At 43.2% G+C, this 23,340-nt stretch overlaps 1 protein-coding gene across 3 annotated transcripts in view; it reads right to left on the bottom strand.

Annotated features, from left to right (window-relative positions):
- Nucleotides 1–22,678, bottom strand: part of fa2h (fatty acid 2-hydroxylase) — a 28,352-nt gene extending 5,674 nt beyond the window's left edge. The window contains exons 1-4 of one of the 3 annotated variants that reach the window (XM_071544986.1): nt 22,318–22,678; nt 22,175–22,203; nt 5,774–5,812; nt 1,302–1,329 (exon numbers count right to left, since the gene is read on the bottom strand). In XM_071544986.1, coding sequence (XP_071401087.1) covers nt 1,302–1,329; nt 5,774–5,812; nt 22,175–22,203; nt 22,318–22,587 — 366 coding nt within the window. In that variant the 5' untranslated portion in view covers nt 22,588–22,678. Of the gene's footprint in view, nt 1–1,301; nt 1,449–5,773; nt 5,813–16,537; nt 16,569–22,174; nt 22,204–22,317 lie in introns of all 3 variants that reach the window. The other 2 variants (XM_071544985.1, XM_071544984.1) reach the window with 2 other exon arrangements.
- Between the last annotated feature and the right edge of the window lie 662 nt (nt 22,679–23,340).

Genomic DNA, 23,340 nt, shown 5'->3' with positions numbered 1-23,340 from the left:
CCGAGTTGGAAATCATTAATAAAGTGGTATCAGCCTGGCATTTCATGACAAATTCACTAATATTGATATTAGTTACACGTTTCCTCATACTAAGACGGATAAAGATGTTTGCTGCAATGGAAATTGACAGGTGAAAAAAGATAGAAGGAAGAAAGGAAGAGAGGCCATATTCATTGGTGGAGCCGGGCTTCAGATTCCAGAGCAGTGAGACTGATAAGACTGACTGTCATGGCATCAATCAGCACCACACACACACACACACAAATCAAAAGACACACACACATAGCTGGCTTGGTTTTAAAGGACAGGTGGGAATCCAAGTAATCTGAGTAATCTGAGTAATCTACTGTAGCAACACTGCTGCTCTTCCAGTCTGCCTCGTATCAAAGTCTGTCTCTCTGTGGCAATATAATGCAATGAAATGAAGTTGAAATTAAAAGGAATGCGCTGACAGGTGCACATGTGGACGTGCTATAGAGGCGGGTGCAGGAACAACCCGGGTACTGCAGTGAAAGCCTCACTATTTGACATATTAATTTGTTCAAATCACATTCATACACATTATCACAGTTTATCTTGAACAAACATTTTCTTATGATGTGCTCACCTGGTTTTTTAATTACCTGGCAGAACGGAGCCGTGTGAACTGTGCCAACACTGCCTTATTTGGCAGATGTTTGATTATTTATATCAAACCAAACTGGACTTCTATCAAGCACTGAGAACTGATAACAACCTATGGAAATACAGAGATACTAAGAATACATGATGTATTATATGTTTAGGTCTGATTTCAGTGAAGTGCAGTGCATCTCACTCAATACAGTGATACCTGGCAACAGTGTGAACAAGACCAACTGGTCCAGTCTGTCATCACTGCTGTGCTGACAATGACAGTGACTCCTGACTGTAGATAAAGGAAAACCCTTGACAAATGATTTCGTCACGTCTGTACAGTTTAAATAAATGAATGTGTGTGAGTATGTGTGTATACTTATAAGGACCAAATGTCTTCATGAGGATAGAAAGATGAGGAAAATCCTTTGGTTGAGGTTAGGTAAGGGTTAAGTGTGTGTGTGTGTGTGTGTGTGTGTGTGTACATGTTCTCGCTCCATGGAAGTGTGTTTTCAGAGAGTGTATGGATGAACAAGGGCAGTTTTTGAGCAAAGCAGGGTGAACGACCAGATGGCTATTAACTCTCTCTCTCTCTCTCTCTCTCTCTCTCTCCCCTGACTCTTCTTCACACACCAACTCTCTCACACACACCCAAGAGATACACACACACACACACACACACACACCTTGTCCAAGTCCACAGAGCTGCAGCGGCTGTACGGGGAGCTCTCCTCCTCCTCCTCCACCTCCACCTCTTTCTTCTTTTCTTCTGTCTTCTTCTCCGCCGTCTTTCCTTCTGCCTTCTCGGGGCTCTTCCTCCTCTCTCTCAGTGTCTAAGGAAAAGAACAGACATACGCAGTCATGATTAATGACAGAAAGACGGATGGCTGATCAAAGAGTGGAGAGATGGACAGGAAGATGTCGATGCGGAGGGAGGAGAAGAGAAAAGAGAAGTATCACCCTCATTGTCACAGCTAATGCTATTTTCAAGTATTTGTGTGTGTGTGTATGTGTGTGTGTGTGTGTGCAGTATGAATCAACCCGCATTTTACTTCAGGCCTGTCCCATTGTTCTCTAGTACTAATGTCCATATAACAGGCAGGTGAAGCACATATGGTGTCTGTGAAATAAGGTATGGTACACAGTAAAGTGCAAATATATTAAATATAATACTGGTCAATGTGTGTGTGTTTGTGTGCGTTTGTGTTGTGAGTCCATTAGCTCCAGTGCCGGCTGCCCTTTGCTCTTCCCTATTGAGCGTCATATAACAGCTTCATCACGTTGACATATTTTTGGTTATGGCCACAGTGAAACTGACATGTACCACAACGCCACACTGAATATCACTGTTATGACCATCAAACCTTTCCCAGGTCAATGTCTGGTAACTTAGCAACCAATCTGGCAAAGATGCTTTTCTCAACGTTCACAAAAATGTGAATTTTAGCTCAGAATCCCGACAACGTTTTCTGCTTGTGGAAAATTTGGTCCAAATTGCTTTAGCTGAAGGAGCAGACAACCTCTCAAGCTTTCCCATTAACACCAACGACCTTCCCCGTTAAAATAAAAAGACTGTTCCCATTAACACCAACAGCCTTTCCCGTTAAACACATTACATGCACAATGAAAGTAGATCCTGGTTTGCATTTGTTGCGATGACATTGCGATACCAGGGACCAGAGTGTGATATCTCACCGCTTCCTCTTCCTCTATGACAGAGCACTCAATATCCAAATTGAACGCGTTACATAAATAAGTTTTCTCCCGTCGCTGATCTGCAGTTGGCTGCCACGGGTCATCCTTCAGTCTGCCACTGGCTGTCGGTGGCTGTCAGTCAGGTGAAATATTTATCAGCCGGTTGGTCTCAGTTAAACAGATGATTAACCTTAAACAAGGGTGCTCACACACGCACAACCACACACACACGCACACACACACACACACACACACTCAGGTCCCCCATGGCTTGTTACGAATATCACCTTGGCAATCCAACACCTACAGAAGCGATGCTACACCTCCATTATCGCCCTGTAAACAAAAACAAAAAAACAGACCGCAAACCTGTTTCATCCCTCTTGCACAATCTCATAGATATAGATAAAAATATAAAGATATATACAGTATATATAATGTTACATAGAGATAGACAGATCCAGAGCGGCTTTTATTGGGGGAATGTGCAATATCTTATGTAGGGCATAAGGCAATATTCTTGGTGTGTATGTTCTGGTGTATATGGATCTGTGTGTCTTACTGAATGTTAACTGTAATTTGATTGTACATGTATACGGATATATAGTGTGTATATGGAGAGGCCACCTGTGTTCTCTCGAATGCCCAAGACAAATTTCTCCTAAGGGAGACAATAAAGGCTAATCTACACTAATCTATTACTGGGCCTCATATAAATGTGATAGATTTATGTTGGTGAAAGCAATAAGCAGACACGCCCTCTGTATCAGCAGCCATCATGGCCTCTGTGAGCTTGTGAGCAATGTTTGATTTTGTTATTTAATAAGCTCTTACCTATTACCACTCTATACATGTGGGCCTGGCTTAACAAAGGTGTTTTAATGAGTACATATGGAGGGGAGGGGCCCTTAATGAGAGGCTTGGTGCTATCAATGAATTGTGCCAGAGTGGAGCGTTATTAGGTGGGACCATATCACCAATGTGGGAGGAGAGGCTTATTTGGACATACATAACGAACAAAGCTCACGTGAGAAGAAAAAGAACAAGAAGATGATGAGGATGATGATGACAATGATTGGCCTCCTTCTGCTTGTTGGAATATCACACTAACACTGCTACATTCCTGTGTAACAAGGAATCAATCAGTCTATATTTCAAATGTATTCACACAAAGACACACACTTAATGTCCGAGTCACGGTCAATGTGTTTGCCAAACACACACCTCGCATGTTTCAACCTCAAATATGTGCAAACTTCCACACACACAATATTAATGAAATATCAATAAAAGAGAGTAAACAAAACATACATAGTATACACACACGCACCCACATCCACCAATACACACACTCCATTGCGTAATGCACCGTTAAAGCAAATTGTACCCACTGCGCAACACAGAGGCTTACTCTCCTAGGAGCTGACAATGGAAACGAACAGGTAAATAGGAGCTGCCATTACATGCTTCACATCCAAACAATTAGAAAAGGCACGGACAGTATGTGCTACAGACAGTAAGTAGGTTTAACCCTTTGATTCACATGAACAGTCACCCGTACTCTGTTTCTCCCCCCGGCATTGAAGTTTCAAGAATCTTACATACCCAAAAACGTTTCTGAATACTGCGATTACTCACTTTAATCTTTCTGCTCGACTTTAAAAAGGCCCACACTGTTTCAGCCATTTGCTGTAATGCAGTACAATACAACTTTGACAATGTGGATCACTTTTCACTCACTCTAAATCAGTTCAAGAGTTGATTTAGCAGACTTTAAATGCAGAAACTCCACTGGATTTCTTACATAGGCTACTTGACAAATTAAGTCAAGTTCAAGTACTGTGAGAAAAACTTAAGGAAGAAAACCACAAGATGAGTTTCACTATGGTCTTAAGTGGAGTTAAATCTTAACTAAATCTTGAGTGAGTTAGATGGCCTAATTGGTAAGTAGGTAGCTTAACTGGGTTAGCCTGGTGTTAGCATTAGCTTGGTAGCATGCTTCATTAGTGAGTTAGACAGCCTAACTGCTAGGTAGATAGCCAAAATACATTAGCCTTGCGTTAGCATTAGTTTAGTAGCATGCTTGAACATTAGTGAGTTAGAATTTGTTTGCACACCTGTTTGGCAGTACGACTTAGAGCCCGCATATATGAGGCCTAGAAGAGGAGAAGAAGAAGAGAAGAAATATTGAGGTAGTCTTTTGCTAGCATTAGCCTTGGAGCATGCTGCTCTCTGCTTGGGCAAGTGTAGGGTGTAACTTTTATTGTGTATGACTTGGTAGGGTGGGTGCAGATGAGATATTGATGGTAGTGTGTATTGTAAAGTAGTGTTGGTAACAAGGTGCAGGTGCAGTGACAGCAGTCTGGTGGACTTGGGTTTGCTGAGACTGAGGTATTTCTGGGACGCTGGAATACACTGTTGAGCCTTCTTGAGGTGTCGTGGGACTAATTCAGTGAAACATTGCTGAAGGAAGGTTCCCACTTAGTAGCCCAGATGACACTCACTCACCCTGAAAGCTAGAGTAGGCAGCTGGTGAATGTTGCTGCCTGTCTCATGGTGCTGTAGATTTATGACGGTGTAGCCTGATGTTTTCTATGGTACTCATTGGTATGGTAGTATATCATTCTGTTAAACTCTGAATCGGGCGTCTACATGAATGCTCACCTTGGATTATGGCACATGGTATAGTAACATCATACCCTGTGTATCAATATTCCCGTCCCTAGAGAAGCACATACTGAAAATGTAAACATCCACTAAGGTATTAAGAGGTATCTATCCAAATTTGAAGGTATCAGGTAGCTCCCAGAGGCATTGCACAGCTGGTAGTCCTCTCACTCCGCCTCGAAACTACATTATTAGTACACCAGGATTTTCCAGACAATTCCCCCTGGGGGTGAAGCAACAATGCTACAGCAGTGCAGCAAGCATCTAAAAGGATGGCTCTCCTCACATAATAAGAGGATTATTTCTGACATTCCTGCTTTATTAGGTAGTTTAGAGTGGAGAGTGACAGGAAAGGTGGGACAAAGAGAGTATGACAAATTCAAACCCACGTGGTCACGAGTACATGGTGCGTACCTCGGCCAGTTATATGACATCCATGTCATCTTTGAACTAAATAAAAGCCTAGGCTATCTTTTGGCAGAAAAATAAAGCGCACAAGTTGAGGTGAATATGAAGACAGAAGACTCAACTGTCTCAGTCACATTCTAAGATGATAAAAACAGATATGGCTTTTGTGGAAATGATTACAATTATACATGACATTGCTGTGGAGTTCCTTCGAGTTTCATAGAATCTAATATGAATCTTTAACCATTATATAGCTTGAACTGAAACCAACAAAAGCCTCTTGTTTGTGGGTGAGCTACATCTATCTATAAACACCGGTGGTCTACACACTGCCAAACACAAACCACGGTTTGATCTAGTTTTTAATCGGCTAGACTGTGGGTGCAACGGTTGAACTGATTGTGGTGTACTTTTCTGGGTCTTCTTTCTGAGAAAGAAAAGGTCTGAAACTTCTAGCCACTTTACGAGCCACTAACATGATCTAAAACCACACAATACTAAGAAACAGACTTACACAGAGGTAAGGACTTTATTTAAACCCATGGAGAGTAGCTGCTATTTGTGCAACAGATCAATGCATGTTGCAGACAGGGACTCTGATCTAAGGGACACTGTGTTCCATCATCCCACCATCCCTCCACATTTGGCCAATCTTGGGTCAGGTAGTGCTCAAGAGGAAGTGTAACCAAGGCCCTCAACTTCATTTGTTTCCCTCAAGTTTCTAATTTCCCATTCTCATTGCACAATAAGTAAGTCTGACCATGGTCCATATGTCTATACATAGCCTACATATTTACTTTCTTTCTCCAGAGTGTGCTCAGGTTAACGTTGTCACAATAACCAAAGTTTCAGTGCTGTTGAGAAAGACTGAATTCGCTATTTGAAAAGGTGTCACCTCCAGAAGGTGAATACGTGCGGACTGAAATAGTTAAAAGAAGAAGAAGAAGGATTGTGAAAGACAGAGCGACAGTCTGGCTCTTGACAGTGAACTGCAGCAGTCGGAGTCAAACAGATTAAAACATGGCAACAGAACCCATGTTTCATTCAAGTTCTTGATATAACTGTTCTCATTGCAGAGTTGAATATCTAGAAAGTTATTTAATTTATTGATATTAATATTGAATGTATGGTGCTTTCCAGTGGGTACTCTGTGATGGATTTTCTCCTTTGCCATGGTACTTTGTATTGGTATTGACATCAGAATTCAGGTATCGTGACAACACCAGCTCAGGTAGGGGTCTCCATGGCAACAAATCAACAGTGTCCAAGGGAGGAGAGGACTTCACCATCCCTCCCTTTCACCTCTGACTCACATTTCTCTCCTTCTCACTCTCTTTGTGTCCCGTTTTCTTTCAGCTGTTCTCTTCGTCAAATTTCTACTCAACTCGAGAAGTTTCGGTGACAACCTTTGACACATTTTCTACCTTTACATCGCCGAAACGTAAAGACAGATAGCTCAGGAACCAATGAATGGCGGCAGAGTTGCTAGCTGTTGAGTAAACACTCAAAGCAGGAGGAGGGAATTCAGTAACTAATTGTTCCCAGTCATCTGTGTTTCTCTGCATGCAGGAGTGCCTGTGTACACTCTTCAGCCCCGAGCCAAGACAATGAGCGGTATGCTTGCACTGTTGACATTAACTCTCACACCACGTCAGCCCATTGTCATGTCATGAATGACAACCAGTTGACTGTATTATCCTGAAGAGGAATATCTTTAAGATCTTTCATTCTGCTGCTCTAGCTTACACAGCGCAACGAAAAAAACATCCAACAAGCTCAAGTAAAACAGCTTAGCAACCACAGTGCTAACACAAGTTCAGATCAAGGCTTGCAAAGCTGAGAACTGAAAGAATTCTGAGATGCAGCTAGGTTTTTAACATGTGGTTTTAACACGTGGTTAGGAAAATTTTGTCCAATAAATTACACTAGACTAAACTAAAGCTTATCATCTCCTTGTCTGATTCAAGTTCCCCACACAGGACAATGTCTCAAGGCTACAGCTAGATTAGCATGTCAGATAATCTATCTAGATAGTTCCCCTTGTTGGCAAGACATGAATGAATGAATGAACATACAAAAATTGAGATTATTCAAAGATACCCTGTTGAAAAAGCGCTGGATTCATGTCTCACCAACATTTTACAGAGAGGCGGCGAGGAAGACATTAGGAGCGAGGAGAAGAGACAAAAAAAAACCAAAACACTGGAGCACTCTGTCCCAGCAGGAGGAGGAGGAGAAACATAAAAGAACGACTGACAAAAAACAAAGGAGAGGGTTAGAGGAGGGTGGCGGCGTGGCCTGGTACCATCACAACACAGACACTAGTCAGCCTCAATGGGAAGAGGAGGAGGAGGAAGGAGAATGTGGGGACAGAGGGATGGGACTGATGTTTGAGGATTAATGAGTTAGGGTGCGATCACACCTACAGTTTTTTGTCTTTTTGGTCCGAACCATAGGCGGAAAAGGTGACTTTGTTGCATTTTTGTATTTGGTTTGCCCAGTTACAAGTGAGCCAGGGCTTGTAAACAAAAGTCACATGGCCTCACAAGTAGCTTGTTTATTGGACAGTTTCCGTCTCCTTATACCTATAAAGCCTCATGTTAAGTATAGTATTAGGTTTGATTACGTTCTCACTCCTAACAAACCGCACCACAGTTCTCTTGGAAGAGGACAGAAACTTGTATATAATGTATGTATATGTGTATATAATGTGTGTATAATGTATGTAATGTGTAATAACTCATGTATATAATGCAACCTGTTACACCAACAACTCCATATGTATTCCAGCATCTTTGCACTCTGCACCATTGTCCTAGTGTTGTTTACATATGTGTGTGTGTGTGTGTATACATATATATACTTTTTTATATATATGCATACTTGCACATAGTAGCTAAATGTTTAGGTTTACCTCTGTTCATCTTGTTGTCCTTGTTTTTAGCTGTATATTTAGTCAAATTCCTTGTATGTGTACATACTTGGCCAATAAAGCTGATTCTGATTCTGAACTTGCATTTTCAGGCATCTTGGTGCCGTCATTTGGTGCCACCAGAGTTTGAATGTCATTGACCTCACCTGAGCAAACAAACCAAACTAGAGGGGTGAACGCTCCAGAGTTCAAATAAATTGCTCCAAACATGGTTGGTGTGAATTTACCCATAGACTAGGGGAGAAAATGACTGAGGCTATAAGCTAGGAGCAATGAGGGAAAGACTAGAGAGAAGACAGGGGAACCAAAGGGTGAAATTGGACTGGAGTTAGGCAGGATCAGAGGGTGTTGGACAGGAGCGATGGCTGGGGAGGATAGACAGTAATATGACTGGGATGGAGCTAGAGGGAGGAGAGGGTGGGCTTAGGTAAGGGTGGAGGTAAGGGACAAATGAGCGAGGCTGGTGTAACATGGCAGCATGGACTGAACAGCATCACTTTTTCATCAACTAAACAATCTGTCTTCAACATAAATATCAAACCAGTATTTGTATGTCTAAACATATACATCGGACAGAATCCCTTCTCATGCCCTTCAAAGCTCACTTTCAACTGAATCACAAGCTCCAACTCACACCTAGGATTCAACTAATACAGGTTTTTAAAGGATGATACCAATACTGATATGTTTGGCTTGAAGCTGCAGATAGACAGTATTTTGTAACAATATTCAATATCTTTAAATTTGACCACTATCATGGCAAAAAAAAAAAAATCAGTGTTTCCTCCTGACTTTTACTATTTACAGTGTGGAAAAGCTTCTTAAATATAATTTAGACAAAAGAACACTAAAACTAAATTATTGATTGAAATCAATATGTTGCGTTAGAATCAATTCAGTTTAAGGGCTTCCCATAGACAACCAGTGTAGTATTAATCAATTATACAATAAATATGTAATCAAACTGCATCATAATCATCATATCAGAGGTGGATCTCACTGGCTATTTTTAATAAAAGGTTAATATCGAACCCATATATTGACGTATATCTTAGTCTAACCCAACTTATAACACCAGACACACTGACAACCAGAGCCATTTGAGATTCTGGATTGCTGTTATAAGATCTAGAGGAGCTCAACTGTGGAATTGTTTCATACACACTGTAAATGAATCCACATTTTCAAATATAGACTCAGCATCTGTCTGATGAACTGAAATGTGAAAGTTTTCCCTAAGTAACTACACAAACAAATTCTCTCTCTCCCTTCTCCCTGTCTTTCTTCCACGTGACACCACCCTCCGACTCACTGCCGCACTCTCACTTCCCCTTTCACTTCACTTTCTCCATCAGGCCTATTTTCATTTATTTCCCTGTTATCTATTGTTTGGTGTCATTTGTTTTTGTTTCTTCCGGTGAAATGTTTTTTATAAAGATCTAATGAATTCATCAGCAAAACAGGGTCATTTTTTTTCTCTTCTATGTGTGTGTGTTTGTTTTCTATCTTTGCATTATCTTTGCATTTATTACTGTGCTTTTTATGACTGGTGCCTGGGAGAGGGACGGGACTGAAGGTGGAGGAATTGTGTGTAGGGCAAAGGTTGAGTTAGTGTTGGGCTAGGTGAGCGTTATGCAGGACCGTGTAAGCAGGACTTGAGATTTGGTGAAAGGATTGAGGGTGAAGGCCGTGGTTCAAAGGCAGCACTTGCAGTTGCGCAAATGTGCCTATATTTATATAATTAAAAACAGTAATTGTAATCACACTTTTGTCCCTCAAAGTTTCCCATATTGATTTTGCTCTAAACCGTCCTGAAGGCAATATTGCCCATCTACATTGCCTCAAAATGTTGCCTGCTGCCTGCCTACCCATCCACATTTCTGGTTAATGGGCAATGTTAAGCAACTGTATGACTCTTTGCCATGATTTTTTTTAATATATATATAGTTCAATTAATTGATATGTAAATTAATTTATATGTATGTATTTTGTGTGTTACTACTATATGAAAGTGTGCAGCATACAGATTGATGCAGCATAGGTACATCCTGGGGTAACACATTACTTTACAATGGCCTTATTCCAGTGTATTAACCAGTGTATTAACCTATGGAAAAGTATTGTAATAAGTATACAACATTACTGTGTATGTATTTGGTAGATAGGTATTTCCCTTTATACATAGTACACTTACAACAGTGAAACACACCATTCACACGGCTTCATTAAAACAGTGTTGTTACACTGTTCTACATACATTGTACTTACAATACTTTTCCATAGGTTAATAGATTGGAATAAGGCCATTATAAAGTTAAGTGTTTCCTATCCTGGATTCAAGTAAATAAGTAAGAACAAACACACAAGAGACCATCAAAGCCAGTGGCTCAACAGGTGACTTTAGCACTGGAAAAAGCTTTCATAACCCGGTTACGTAGGTAAGAGGGGAGCGTGGGTCAAGCAGGAGAGGCTGAGGGAGAGGCTGGGACACTTTAAGGCACCGCTCTAACGCTGATATGAAATCTAGCCTATATAAGGGTGATGAGCACATTCTGGCAACACCCAGAGCTGTGTGTGTAACATCTGAGCTCACAAACTCTGAAACTTGGTCATTTTGTCATTCTTGGGTTAACTACTCAATTTTTTTGCAATCAATATGTTTATCAAGGCTTCAACTTCAGCTTTCCTCAAGTTTCTAATTCCCCGCTCTTATTCCATGTCAAGCAAGTCTGACCCTGGTGTGCCATAATACATCCATATATCTATATGAACATCTACTGAGAGAGAATATGTAACTTTCTGAAGTGTGATGGGAGCGGTCTGGAAATAGTCATTCAGTGAAAAACTCATTTATCGTGAAAGAATACTGTTTTGATGTTTGATCTGTGATTTGATTGATGATTTGTGTGTAAAATCATACGTCTGCCTTGCCTATGCCATGGACTTAAGTGCGCTTTAAGAGCAGGGTGTGTGTGTGTGTGTGTGTGTGTGTGTGTGTCAACAGCAGCTCCCAGGTAGGGTTGCATGTGGAATGAGCAGGGTTGAAGTTCAGTAACACTGTGAAAGGGCCTTGAGCTATGAATGGGGACACACACACTCTCTCTCTCTCTCTCACACACACACACACACACAGGCCACATCGATCAGTCAGACATTGTCCAGAACATGTGAGGGAAAACAGCGGTTCGCCTACCCATCATCCCTCTTGCTTGAATCCATTTACTTGACTACATACATGACATGACTCTTCTTGGAAATGACGGGTCCACTTTCCCCATTTAGCCCCGCCCCACGTATCGATTCCAGTGTGTGAAAAAGCAAAATCGAGCGCGCCTCAAAGTAGTGGAAAAAACGAATCCTTCCTGTTGTCATATGAACAAATCATGAATCAATTCTAAATCGCATCCGCCCTGTTTCCGCAATTCACATTTGATAGTGATGACATCAGTGTAGGCAGGAAGATCACATGACTGCGCGGTTAATGGTTAAACGCTATCATGTCTCTGTCAGGGAACACACACACACACACACACACACACACAATGCCAGATCTGGGAGAGATAACAACACACGCCTCCCCTCTCATCTCTCCCTGTGACACTTACAAGCAGACATAGTCAAAGCCACACACACACACACACACACACACACACACACACACACACACATTTACCTATCAGTCACCTAATTGCCAAACAGCAGTTATCTATTGCTGGAACAATTTACCGCTCCCAAATCATCCAACCGCAGCTGGATTAGGATAAGTATGGCCAAACCCTATTCATCTGGTGAGCTGCACATTGTATGGGTCATCCTGAGGAGTGTGTGTGTGTGTGTGTGTGTGTGAGAGAGAGAAAGAAAGGAAAACAGAGTGTGTGTTTCGTAATGTTTGTTGTGATTATCACATGAATAACTGTCATTGATTCAGGTGACAGAATTTTTCAAACTCATCCCTGTCAACATCGAGGGTGTTGTAAGAAGAGAAAAGGCAGCTTGGGTGGGGCGTGTGTGTGTGTGTAACTGTGTGTGTGTGTGTGTGTTTGTGTGTGTGTGTGAAGTGTGTTTAACAGGGGGAGAAAACCAAAGAAGATGTGGATAGATGAGAACAGTTTGTTAGGGTGAATGACGCATGTGTCCATATGGTATGTGTGTGTGTGTGTGTGTGTGTGTGTGTGTGTGTGTGTAGCTAACAACATCACTCGTCTCCCTCTAACTAACAGAACCAGTCCAACCTGAATGACCAGGAATCAAGATTCCACCCTTGCTCTCTCTCTCTCTCCCTCTCTGTGGTGTGTGTGTGTGTGTGTGTGTGTGTGTGTGTGTGTGTGTGTGTGTGTGTGTGTGTGTGTGCATGCTTGAATCAGAGGCCCTCTGTAGCTACCCAGTGTGTGCAAGAGGTGTCATGTTACAATACAGACAGTAGTAAGCTAACCTACACACAAAGCAGCCTCCTTCACCATGGTATCATAAGAGTGCTGCTGTGTGTCAATAAGCCATTTTTTAAAATAATGTTTCTCATCATCCACAATAAAAAAAAAAAATATCTATTATGATCTGTTTGTGCTATGGGGCAGTAGAATCTTACTTATCGCCCCTTTAACTATATTCAAGATCTTGATTTTATATAATATTATTTAACATATTTCAAGGACGTGCAGACACCCTGTGTGAGGTCCCATGAAAACCGTTCTTGACCCACCCTAGGGTGCTGATTCACACTTTATGTGGTGTGGAGTGGGTGGGCTTCATCAAAAAAATGACTCTCGACCTCGCCTTGCCGTTTCTACTCAGTTCAGTTTTTGATCATGACTAAAATGAATTATATTGCCGTGTAATATACAAACTGTAGTGAGTGGAAATCGGGAAGAACAGGTGCAGCAGGGAGTGCAGGGGGCAAAGGGCAGTCAGCATGCCCCCAGGTATATAAGCACACACACACACACACACACACACCCCCGATTATTTTTTCGGTGACCACAAATAGACACACAAACAAAAGCCTACATACACAATTCATCAAAGCCATCAAGGAGTCCAATGAGCAGGCAGCAGACGATAGCAGTGACCCTCACAGATCTTTATGCATGTAATTACAGCCAGGTAATCTGATTGTTATATTGTTATTTAAATATTGCTTTATGAGCCTGTAAAGTGCACCGTGTGTTTTATGAATTGGAAACAGAGCTAGCCAGTGGGAGCTAGTTAACCATCTGTCTTTTTTAACTGTAGGTTTCTATTCTTGCATGAAGGTAACTTGAAGAAAAACTCATGATGCTATTTAGTTTTTGCACTTTTTTCCACTTTTCCATCTTCCATTTTGATCAGTGTGTGTGTGTGTGTGTGTGTGTTCGGGTTGGTGCCTGAAAAAAGTCATATACATATATGACTTTGAACCCAAGTACCTGAGAACCTCCTACATTACAGGACTTTCCCTTAGAGTGGAGATATCTCGCCCTTGCTCTGGAGATAGTGCTGCAGTCATAACCTGCACTGTAAATACAATATTATCAAACTCTGAATCAGAAACATCTGTATGGGCCAAGTGTATTACTGGAAGGAATGTGACTTGATGAACACATCACACATCACACATGATACACAGCCTGTGTTTACATGCACAGAGGATTCCTCTCTTAACCCGGTTACTCAAGTTACGTGCTTTGGGGTTGACGCATGTAGGCTAAACATCATATCTGGGTTAGAATAACGTGGTTAAGCTCATGAGAAACCTGGTTAAACCTGGTTTACTCCCATATTAAATGTGTTACTGGCATGGAAACATCTTACGGCTTTCACATTTGGTTTTTGCCACCTGCGCAAACTGAGACTCACACAGCATTTTGATGTCAACATGTTAACCTGAATAAGACCAGAGTCTGGCCAATAGCTGGGTTACTGTATGTAAACATAGCTGCAGATGGACAGTCGCATGGAGGGCAAGAAGAAGAGGGTAAGTGCTGGCACAAAGATTAAGGATGGTGAGGAGAGCTGTTTCCATAAAATACACATGGGAGAAACACTGATCCACTTCAATTGCTGTATTTAAAGGGGCATTAACTAATCTATGACCTTTATCAACTGTTTTTGGAGACCAGTAAGAATTGCAACAACATCAATACTTGTGTTATGTTGTTGCCCTTCCTTATCTCCTCTTACCCAAGTCAGAATGTCCCAATCGAAACTCCAATGGGTGGGGAGTATGGGGCAGAAAGTGAGTTTTGAAAGCCAGAAATCTCAGCACCTGGTGAAGTCATCTTTGAGTCATTGGTACTGATCAACAACCGTATCAACCCCCCACAGATATATTATGGTCTGTTTGTGCGATGGGGCAGTAGAACCTTTAACTATATGATTTAAGACATTTCAAGGACCTGCAGACTCCCTGTATGAGAGAGTGGGCTTTATCGAAAACTGTGCCTTTCCGTTTCTACTAATTTCTTGTGTAAAATGTAATATACTTCCATGCACTAATACATCACACTTCAGCTTCAAACTGGTAGAGTGAGTGGGAATAGGGAGGGACAGGTACAGCAGGGTGTGCTGACCCAGTCCTCTCTTCCTGTTCCCTCCATCCATTAATCCATCTAACTCCTGGTTGTGGCTGCCTTTCCCTCCCTCTCCTCCTCCCTCCTCCTCTGGGTGTGTCTGAGAATCTTGTCTGTCTCTCCCACACCTTCCAACAGCTTATTTTTCTCCAACAACAGACATGTGAGTGTGTGTTGTGTTCCCCCCCTGGGCTATAGGCCAACCAGCCCCCTCCACAAATACACACATACACACACACACAGTCACAGCATGGCCTGCCTGCTAGACAGATGGGTAGATAAATGGAAGGAAGGAAGGAAGGAAGGAAGGAAAAGAAGGAAGGATTTTTTTCCAACTAATTTGTCAACCCCCCGCAAACCATCCTTAAATTAATTTTAATCTCAACTCACTTTGTTCGTAATGTTATTCATTTTTAGCAAACAAAACAGATTCAATGCAAAGCATTTTAACAACAACAAAAAGTGACATTAAAGGTCACAGGTGATAGGAGCATACATACACCTCTCCACACCTCCAAAACAAGTCACAGAAATGCTGTTTTGTAATGCAGGATATGCTCAAAATCTACTTTTGACATTTTTCCCTCTGCCCATCTTTTCTTTTTGACCACAGGCAAACATGAGCAGGGATTTCCACAATGCCTCTCGAGCCAATCAGATCCTCTGAGGTCTCAGCGGACCAATGAGGATGCACAAAAGACTAAAAAGCTATGGGTAAAGAAAAAAAAAACGTTACCAGTTCAAGTTATGGCCTGGAACAGTCGACTCAGTGCAAATGATGCGAGAGGACGGGGACGGATGGCTTTAGTACAGCCGGACTCCCGGGAGACTCTTTGTTTACCTGCGCCCAAATCAATTGGACCTCTCCGGCATATGTTCCCTCTCCATCCCCTCTGACCGTCCATCAGTCTCCCTTCCTCTCTCCCTCGCTCTCCCTTTCTCTCTATATCCTCCAGGTGTTACCGTGGCGACCGGGGGAGCCACCCGAGACCTGCATCCGAGCGCTAATTGCAGCATCGGCAGTCTCCAAGGTAGCAAAGGTAAACAACGTGCCGGGTAATGCATCGCCACGGTGACGAACTCTGACCCAGAGTGGCTGTAAGGAGCTGTAAAAAAGGAGGGGGCTTCACCTGAGCGGCTTCATGGGAAAGACTGCTCTCCTCCATTCCCTCCCACTCTTGTCATCTTTTCCTTTTTTTTCTCTTCTTCCCTCCTTTGCCCTATTTCATCTCTTCCTCCATCTGACACTTCTCTTCTGCTTTAGCTCCCTCCCTGCTAAACAGCCAGCATCTGAAATTAACTTTCTGGCTCTAAAACTGACAAACACTTGTACAATGGTGCAACAGAATTCATCTCCCACCACTCTCTCTCCCTCTCTCTCTCTCTCTCTCTCTCTATCTCCCTCTCTCTCACACACACACACACACACACCTTGAAGTTAGAATCTTTCACGTTTTGATATTAATCCTCACCATCCAGGCAGCGGAGAAACAGGAAGAAAAGTCGGCGTGAGTTTAGATGCTCCTGCTTTGTGTAAAGCAGCGTAACAGGCAGCCAATCAGGAGCCACTGTTTTGCTTTGATTTGATTGGCTGGCGGTGGGCAACAGGGACAACGTTTCAGAACAAAAACCAAAGGCATTCAAACGCTATTGTCAAAAAAAGATGCCTGACAACTTCCCCCATCTCTCCCTCCGTCTCCTCGTCCCTCCCTCCCTCCTCCCCTCCGCGTTGCCCTCTGATGAAAGACAATCACGTCATTGAGCGGAGAGGGAGCTCGTTTGCAGATGAAAGTCTACATTCCAGCGCTCCGCCCGCCCGGCCCGGCCGCCCTCCGGCATTCCGTCCGGAAAAGTTATCGCCGCCCACCACCGTGACCTCCGTTCACTCCTGCCAGCCTCTAACTCTCATCTGCAAGCCTCTGCTTTATTATGCACTGTCAGGGTCTGTTCCTCTGTGCCGTGCTACATCATCATCCTCAAACCTCCCCAAACCTCAAACACTTCTGGGAGTTTTTGGCCTATTCTATTCTATTCTATTCTATTCTATTCTATTCTATTCTATTCTATTCTGTCCTGTCACAGGCTTTCCTACTCTCTTCCACTCTCCTGTCTTCTCCTCATCTCTTCTCGTTCTGCTGTCGTCTTCCATACGTTCTCCGTTGTTCATTCATTCATTCGCACACTCACTCACTTGTGTGCGATTCCACTCGCTCATCAATAAGTGCATTATCTCCCTCGCTTCATGAATATACAATCACATTCTCCTGTGCATCGGGCATAAAGACCACTGCACTCTGCCCGGTTGAATTCGCTTCCATCCGAATTCTATGTAAAGGAAGAGAGAACGAAACTGAGAGAGAGAGAAAGAATGTGTCACGGATTGCTGAGCCGTGTGTTTCCGCATCCTGTCCCGAGGTGGACGGGGGCCCCGGGCCAGCGGGGAACTTCGAGACAAAGCTGCAGGAGCGCAGAGCAAACAAAGGCGCACCTGAGAATGACACGCTGATTAGAGGGATAAGCGGCTCTGCCTTTACTCAGCCTGGAGCCATGGAGCGAGCAGGCGAGCCCAGAGAGACGCGCGTACAGTACACGCCCTGATGTTACAGTGTTCCTTAAAGTTTGGGACGTGACTCGTGGGCCCGTTTCTAGTGAGACTGCGCATGAATTATTATGTTAAAGTAGAAGCTCACTAATCCATCCCTCCTCGGGAATTGAAGCGGTGAATGGCCTCGGGGTGTCTGCAGGTTTCAGAAAGCCAAATTTAAGACTTTATAAGATCTTTTAACGCTACCTGGAATTATTGATTTAAGACCAGTTAAAAACCCAAAATGAAGAAACGATGCTCGCAAAACTAAAATGAAAGTTCGGAAAAAACTAATGGATAGAGCTCCAGGAACACCAGGAAATTCATTATTAAAGGACATTAAATCCAATTCTCCATTTACGTGGACATGCGGGGCAAAGAAGTCTGTCAGTGCATGGTGAAAAACATAACTAATAACGTATTTAAGACTTTTTTCACACTTTTCAGGGTCTTCAATTTCGACTTTTTAAGGATTCCGAATTTTTAAGGACCAATGAGTCTGGAGGACAGATATCCAACAGAATGAAGTGCCATTGCAACTCATATTTAGGTTTTGCAAAAGGCATATAGGTGTTGTATTGTATCAACAATCAACACATTTAAACTGCAGTATGCCATTCAATTACCTGACCAGTTCATTTGTCTGTTGTATGGACAAAAAAGGTTTAGTTGTACTGTTCACATTTAACTGCAATTTGACTCAAGATTGACTATAACTAAACAACGATTTTAGTATTCTGTTAAAAATGTAAGCTATTCTGTCATATTCTAATATGTTCAGAATATCAACAGCAAGAGTGAAAGTGTTGGAAACTGCACTTTCTGTGGTAAAGTGAAACTGAGGTTCAGTGATGAATATTTTGGTACGCTGCCCGCTGTGCCATGTTGAAGCAAGAACAGACGATGTGAAAGCTTCCATGAACTGGATATAGCTTGAATCACTATTGTGTTGTATCAGTCAGTGATAGAGAGCAGCAAAACGGATATTTCTTTCTATGAAAATATTGCGGGTTAGGTCTACCTATTGCCAATTCCTGGAAAAAGGCCTTTGACCACTGGTTCTGAATGGAAGCGATCAGCATGCAAAACAAACCTGTTCAATTTGTTGACGGTATAAACAGCACCTCTGTTTGATTGTAAACCCTCTCACAAACGCACATGCACGCCCACACACACACACACACACACACACACAATGGAAACTATAGCCTCATCCCCTACCTCACACACAACTCCTGCAGGCCTGGGCTCCGGTCCCAGCAGAGCCTCCTCTCAGGCACCTGACTGCTCTGTCTGCAGGCAAACACACTGCCAGACCGACTCCTGCTTTAAGATACCATCGCTGTCCCCATGTTACCCTCTGGTTTTAAGGAATTAAGAAAACACAGCCTCGTGTCCGGCGGGCCCTACAGTTGTGACACTTATTCAGCACAAAACACCTTCAGTTCAAGAAAGACGGAGAATGAGTAATACCAAAAATCAGTTATGAATAGACCTCAATAGACTGTGGAAAGACAGCAGGGAGCTCAAATTGTATGATTGTTGAGCGTTGGTGGAAAAAGTTGCGGGTGCTCTTGAGACATGCACAAAATGCATTAGGGAAATCTTTAGGCGCGAGATCCTGTAAGTATATGCTTCCCTCTTGGGCATTCCCTCTCATCCCCTCTGTCATCTCCCTGTGTTTGTACTATGAGCAGCCCTCAAACGGAATTTTTTTTTTTTTAAGTCTTCATGTCTACAAAGCCTCACAGAGACCATTTGTTTGTAGTCTGTTCAAACACTTAGTCCTGTGTGGCAGAGCGCTAGCAGAGCGGCCTCCTCTGAGACAGACAAATGTGCAAACAGTATCTCCTGGCATTCACCTGCCATTCAAATCCCAGCGCTGGTGAAAGGTGCACCTTGATTTACGCCCAGATACGGTACCAACAAAGACACATTTAAAGGGGCAATAAGTACGATTTTTACTGCCCCATAGCACATAAGAATTTGATAGGGTTGTTGATCAGTACCAATGACCCAACGGTGGCAGGTGCTGAGATTTCTGGCTTTCAAAGTTCATTAATTGGCCAGTAGGTTAGCTCATTCTCAAGCCAAAAAGCTTGGACAAAGGACATAGCAGTATTATAAAAGAAATATTAACTGAAACTTAACTGCTTGTAGTAATTGCAGGCCACTACTGAACGGCCCTTTAAAGAAACACACAACCAAGAAGGAGTAGATGCTGTTATTCCTGGTGGTAGTTTGAAAGAAAAAAAAAAAAACAAGACTCTAAGATTGCATTCGTTTTGTGGTATATTTACACTTGCATGACTCGAAATAGGACTGAAAGTTGATACATCCTCTTTCTGCACTGGTATTTCACTGCTTGGTGAAAGCGGGGCCTGACATGCTTCAGGCACTTAAAGCCAATCATTAGAGAAAAGAAACGGGGGGGGGGGGGGGGCAGTTTGACCTTAGCAGTTACACCAAGGTGTCCGAGCGATGGAGCCGACATATTCAGCCCGTACCTGGAGAACAAATACTGCAGAGGAGATAGTTAAGTAGTAACCGGAACGGCCTGGTAAGTCATTATGGTTTCAACTCTGTCTCATGACGCTCACACCCAGCTGGACACCTCAAGGTGGCTCAGCTGATGATGCCGTGACCTGTCCGTGACCTTTGCTGCTCAGCATCTCTCTCTCTCTCTCTCTCTCTCTCCGCTTGTATATTGATGAATAAAGCAGATTTTGAGGAAGTCACTTTGGTGATTCATCGTGTGAAAACTTGACATGAGTTCCAGATGAAATAAAGGGAAGACATAAAGTGAAAAACCGCTTTCCTTTTTTTTGCAGAGGACTGTCATGACTGCCTCTAAAAATGACACTAACTTCTCAAACTGTGAAATGAGTGTGTGTGTGTGGGGGGGGGAGAGAGAGAGAGAGAGAGAGAGAGAGAGAGGGAGAGAGAGAGAATGTGTGTATGTTTGTGTGTGGTTTTGTGTATGTGTGATGTTGCACTGACAAGCTCCTTTTACCAAGACCGCAATTCTTAAAACAACATCACAACAAATAACTGCCACACACATTTTCCACCCAACACACAAACACACACACACACACACACACACTATGCCATCTTCACACTTAGTGGCCAATAAGCAGAAAGAGAAACGGTTCAAAAGTCCAATTTTACAGATAAGGCTTATCAGCAAATGAAGCGTGAAGCTACAGAGAGAAGAAGAGAAGAGAAGAAAGGAGAAGAGGAGAAAACTGCTGGTTTTAATGTCATTGCATAAACCTTGGCTGCAGTGATAACAACCAACCAAACAGAACACACACACACACACATGGACACACATCAGAGTGGGCAAGCCATGTAAATGTCAACTCTGTCAGTAAGAGATTTATGCAAACTCTCTCTGTGCCTCCCTCTCTCTCCCTCTCTCTCTCTCTCTCTCTCTCTCTCTCTCTCTCACACACACACACACACAGAGCTAACTAGGGTGTGGATTCATCCCACAAATGATAGCAAGTTTCCGGTTTCCCTCAAATTTATCCTGTTTATGGTCTCTCTGCTGTACATAGACAGGACAAACCAGTTTCTCTCGCTCTCTCTCTCTGCATCACACACACACACACACACACACACACACACACACCTCTTGAATCATTCATTAACACCACTGCCCCCCCTTCCCTGACCCCCTATTTGTGTGAGCCAGGTCTAACATATCACCTGTGGGCCCTCCCTGCACCTTTTGATTCCTTCTCTCTGTGATTACACAGGCATTAGACAAGTGGATCCCTCTCTCTCTCTCTCTCTCTCTCTCTCTCTCCCTCTTTTCCCACCTACTCCTCATCCCCTCCCCTATAATCAATACTGTCCGGGAGCTGACGGAATCAGGGAGGAGGAGAAGCAGGGAGTTTCTTCACTTTGGAGAAACGCCCAATAAGTCAAGTGAGGGGCAATTGCACCTGTTACACACACACACACACAGCCACAAGCTCATATCGCCTTTCAAAACCACTATGCTTTGGCAAAGTCACTGCATCTAATATCATTTGCCACCAAAAAAAACACATCCGAACCTGCTTCTATCCACTCCATCTCTGTCAGGATATTATTATTTACTCAGTGTGATAAATTGCTAAGTGTCGCTCAGTAGCTTAGAGGGAACATTGATCCTGAAAAGTCCCTTTCTTTTTTAAGATATGGCTTCCAAATAGACTTCTGGCTGGCTCTAGGCTACATCTTTACTCTCTGATGCAAAGATAAAAACCACAAGATGAAATGTGCACTGAGGCATGCTAATATAGGGCAAGTGCCACAGCTTGCCAAACCGAATCGACGCCCATGTCAAACATGCCAGAAACCTTCCAGAGAGAGAATACAAATCTAAATCTATGTCTGACAATGGAGCAAATTAGTTGGTATACCCTAATAATATTATGGAACATAAGTCTTATCCCAAAGGGGACCTAGCCTTGCCTAGAGGCTACTATTTCTATTACAGTCTATGTCTCTGGAGCCCAAAGGCTTCCACTAGGATTGAGTTGAAAAACGATAGTCCTCCAAGACAGCAGGTCACTCCGTGTGATTCTGCAATGAGATATGGTTCAGAAATTTGAACCATATGTCTTCCTCATTCAAAAACCACATGAAACTACAACTCTCCCTTTCTCTCTCACACACACACACACACATACAGCAGCAGCAACACATATCTGAGAAGAGGAGACGCTGCAAAACAGAGCAACAGGTTTTTCTTCTCTTGCATCCTTCTCTGAAGTTCTCCTCTGGGTGGTTTGTGTGTATGAGGGTAGAAGAAGATGATGTCAGCCTATAGGTGTGAAGTGGTTTATCACACGTCTACAAAACCCCCGTGTCTCTACCTGCGCTTCGTCCCTGTCCAGCTCCCCGATGTAGTACTGCTCCATCCACCGCCGGGCGTTCTCCGAGTGCCGGTGCGGGGGTCCCTCCATCTCCCGGCTCACGTCCTTCCCCGACCGGCGCAGGATGAGCGCCTCCCCTCCCGGGTGCATCCGCAGAAAGCCGGTCACGTCGTACACCCTGGTGCCCAGCAGCACCCAGCAGGAGTCCTTGGTGCAGTGGCGGGCCACCTCCTTCTCCGAGAAGAGCCGCGGGGCCGAGGACGGAGACATGCTGTCGCCTGAACCGAAAACTGGTAACGGGAAGTCCTCCTCGGGGGGCCGTCGACCTGACCGCGGACTGGACTGAAAAGTTTAAACTCTTCTGTTGACACCCAGCGGCTCCTCCGGCGGCTCGTTAGCATAAAACTAAGTATTCATGAGCAGAGGGCGCGAGGAGGCGGCGCTTATGGTGCGTTTAGCCGCATGCGAAAGATGGGAGATACGAGCTTCCCTCTTGAAGATACAGGTTTCCCTGCTTACGTCAGCTTTCAGGCGGTAAATACTCGCCTACTAGAAAACACAGTAAATACTGTTCGCTTCTGCTTTCGGGAGATAAATATGACTTAGGCATAAGCAATGAAAATAGATCATTTTTTGTTCATTGTATTTTAAATCAACATCATTCGCTACACCTGACTGCAATCATTTCCTTGTTGGTGACATTAAGTAAGTCTAAGAATTTGGAGTCTATCTCCACACTGCAAGTTCCCAAGTAATATGCATGAAAACTAAGGTGAACAGTGTTTACCGCCTGAACGCTGGCGTGAGTAAGTAGGAAGCTCGCATCTACCATCTTCCCATTGTAACCTGAATGCAGCATTCTATCTAGACGCACCTGCTGCTCTGAGAACCTGCGAACAGGGCGATAGCAAAGCAAACTCCCCACAGTGCAATATAGGACGTGTCACAGAAGAGAATAATAAAAGAAAGAAAACTTGGGGGAAACGTTGGCAGATGCTTAACTTTTTAACAAGTTTTGAAGAA

This window comes from Centroberyx affinis, unplaced genomic scaffold (genome assembly GCF_046629955.1).
Source record: "Centroberyx affinis isolate AG114_WGS23_722 - 3 ecotype Tasmania unplaced genomic scaffold, CSIRO-AGI_Caff_v1 ptg004742l_1, whole genome shotgun sequence".
NCBI lineage: Eukaryota > Metazoa > Chordata > Actinopteri > Beryciformes > Berycidae > Centroberyx > Centroberyx affinis.
The sequence above is the reverse complement of the archived record's forward strand: the minus strand, read 5'-3'. Positions and strand labels throughout refer to the sequence as shown.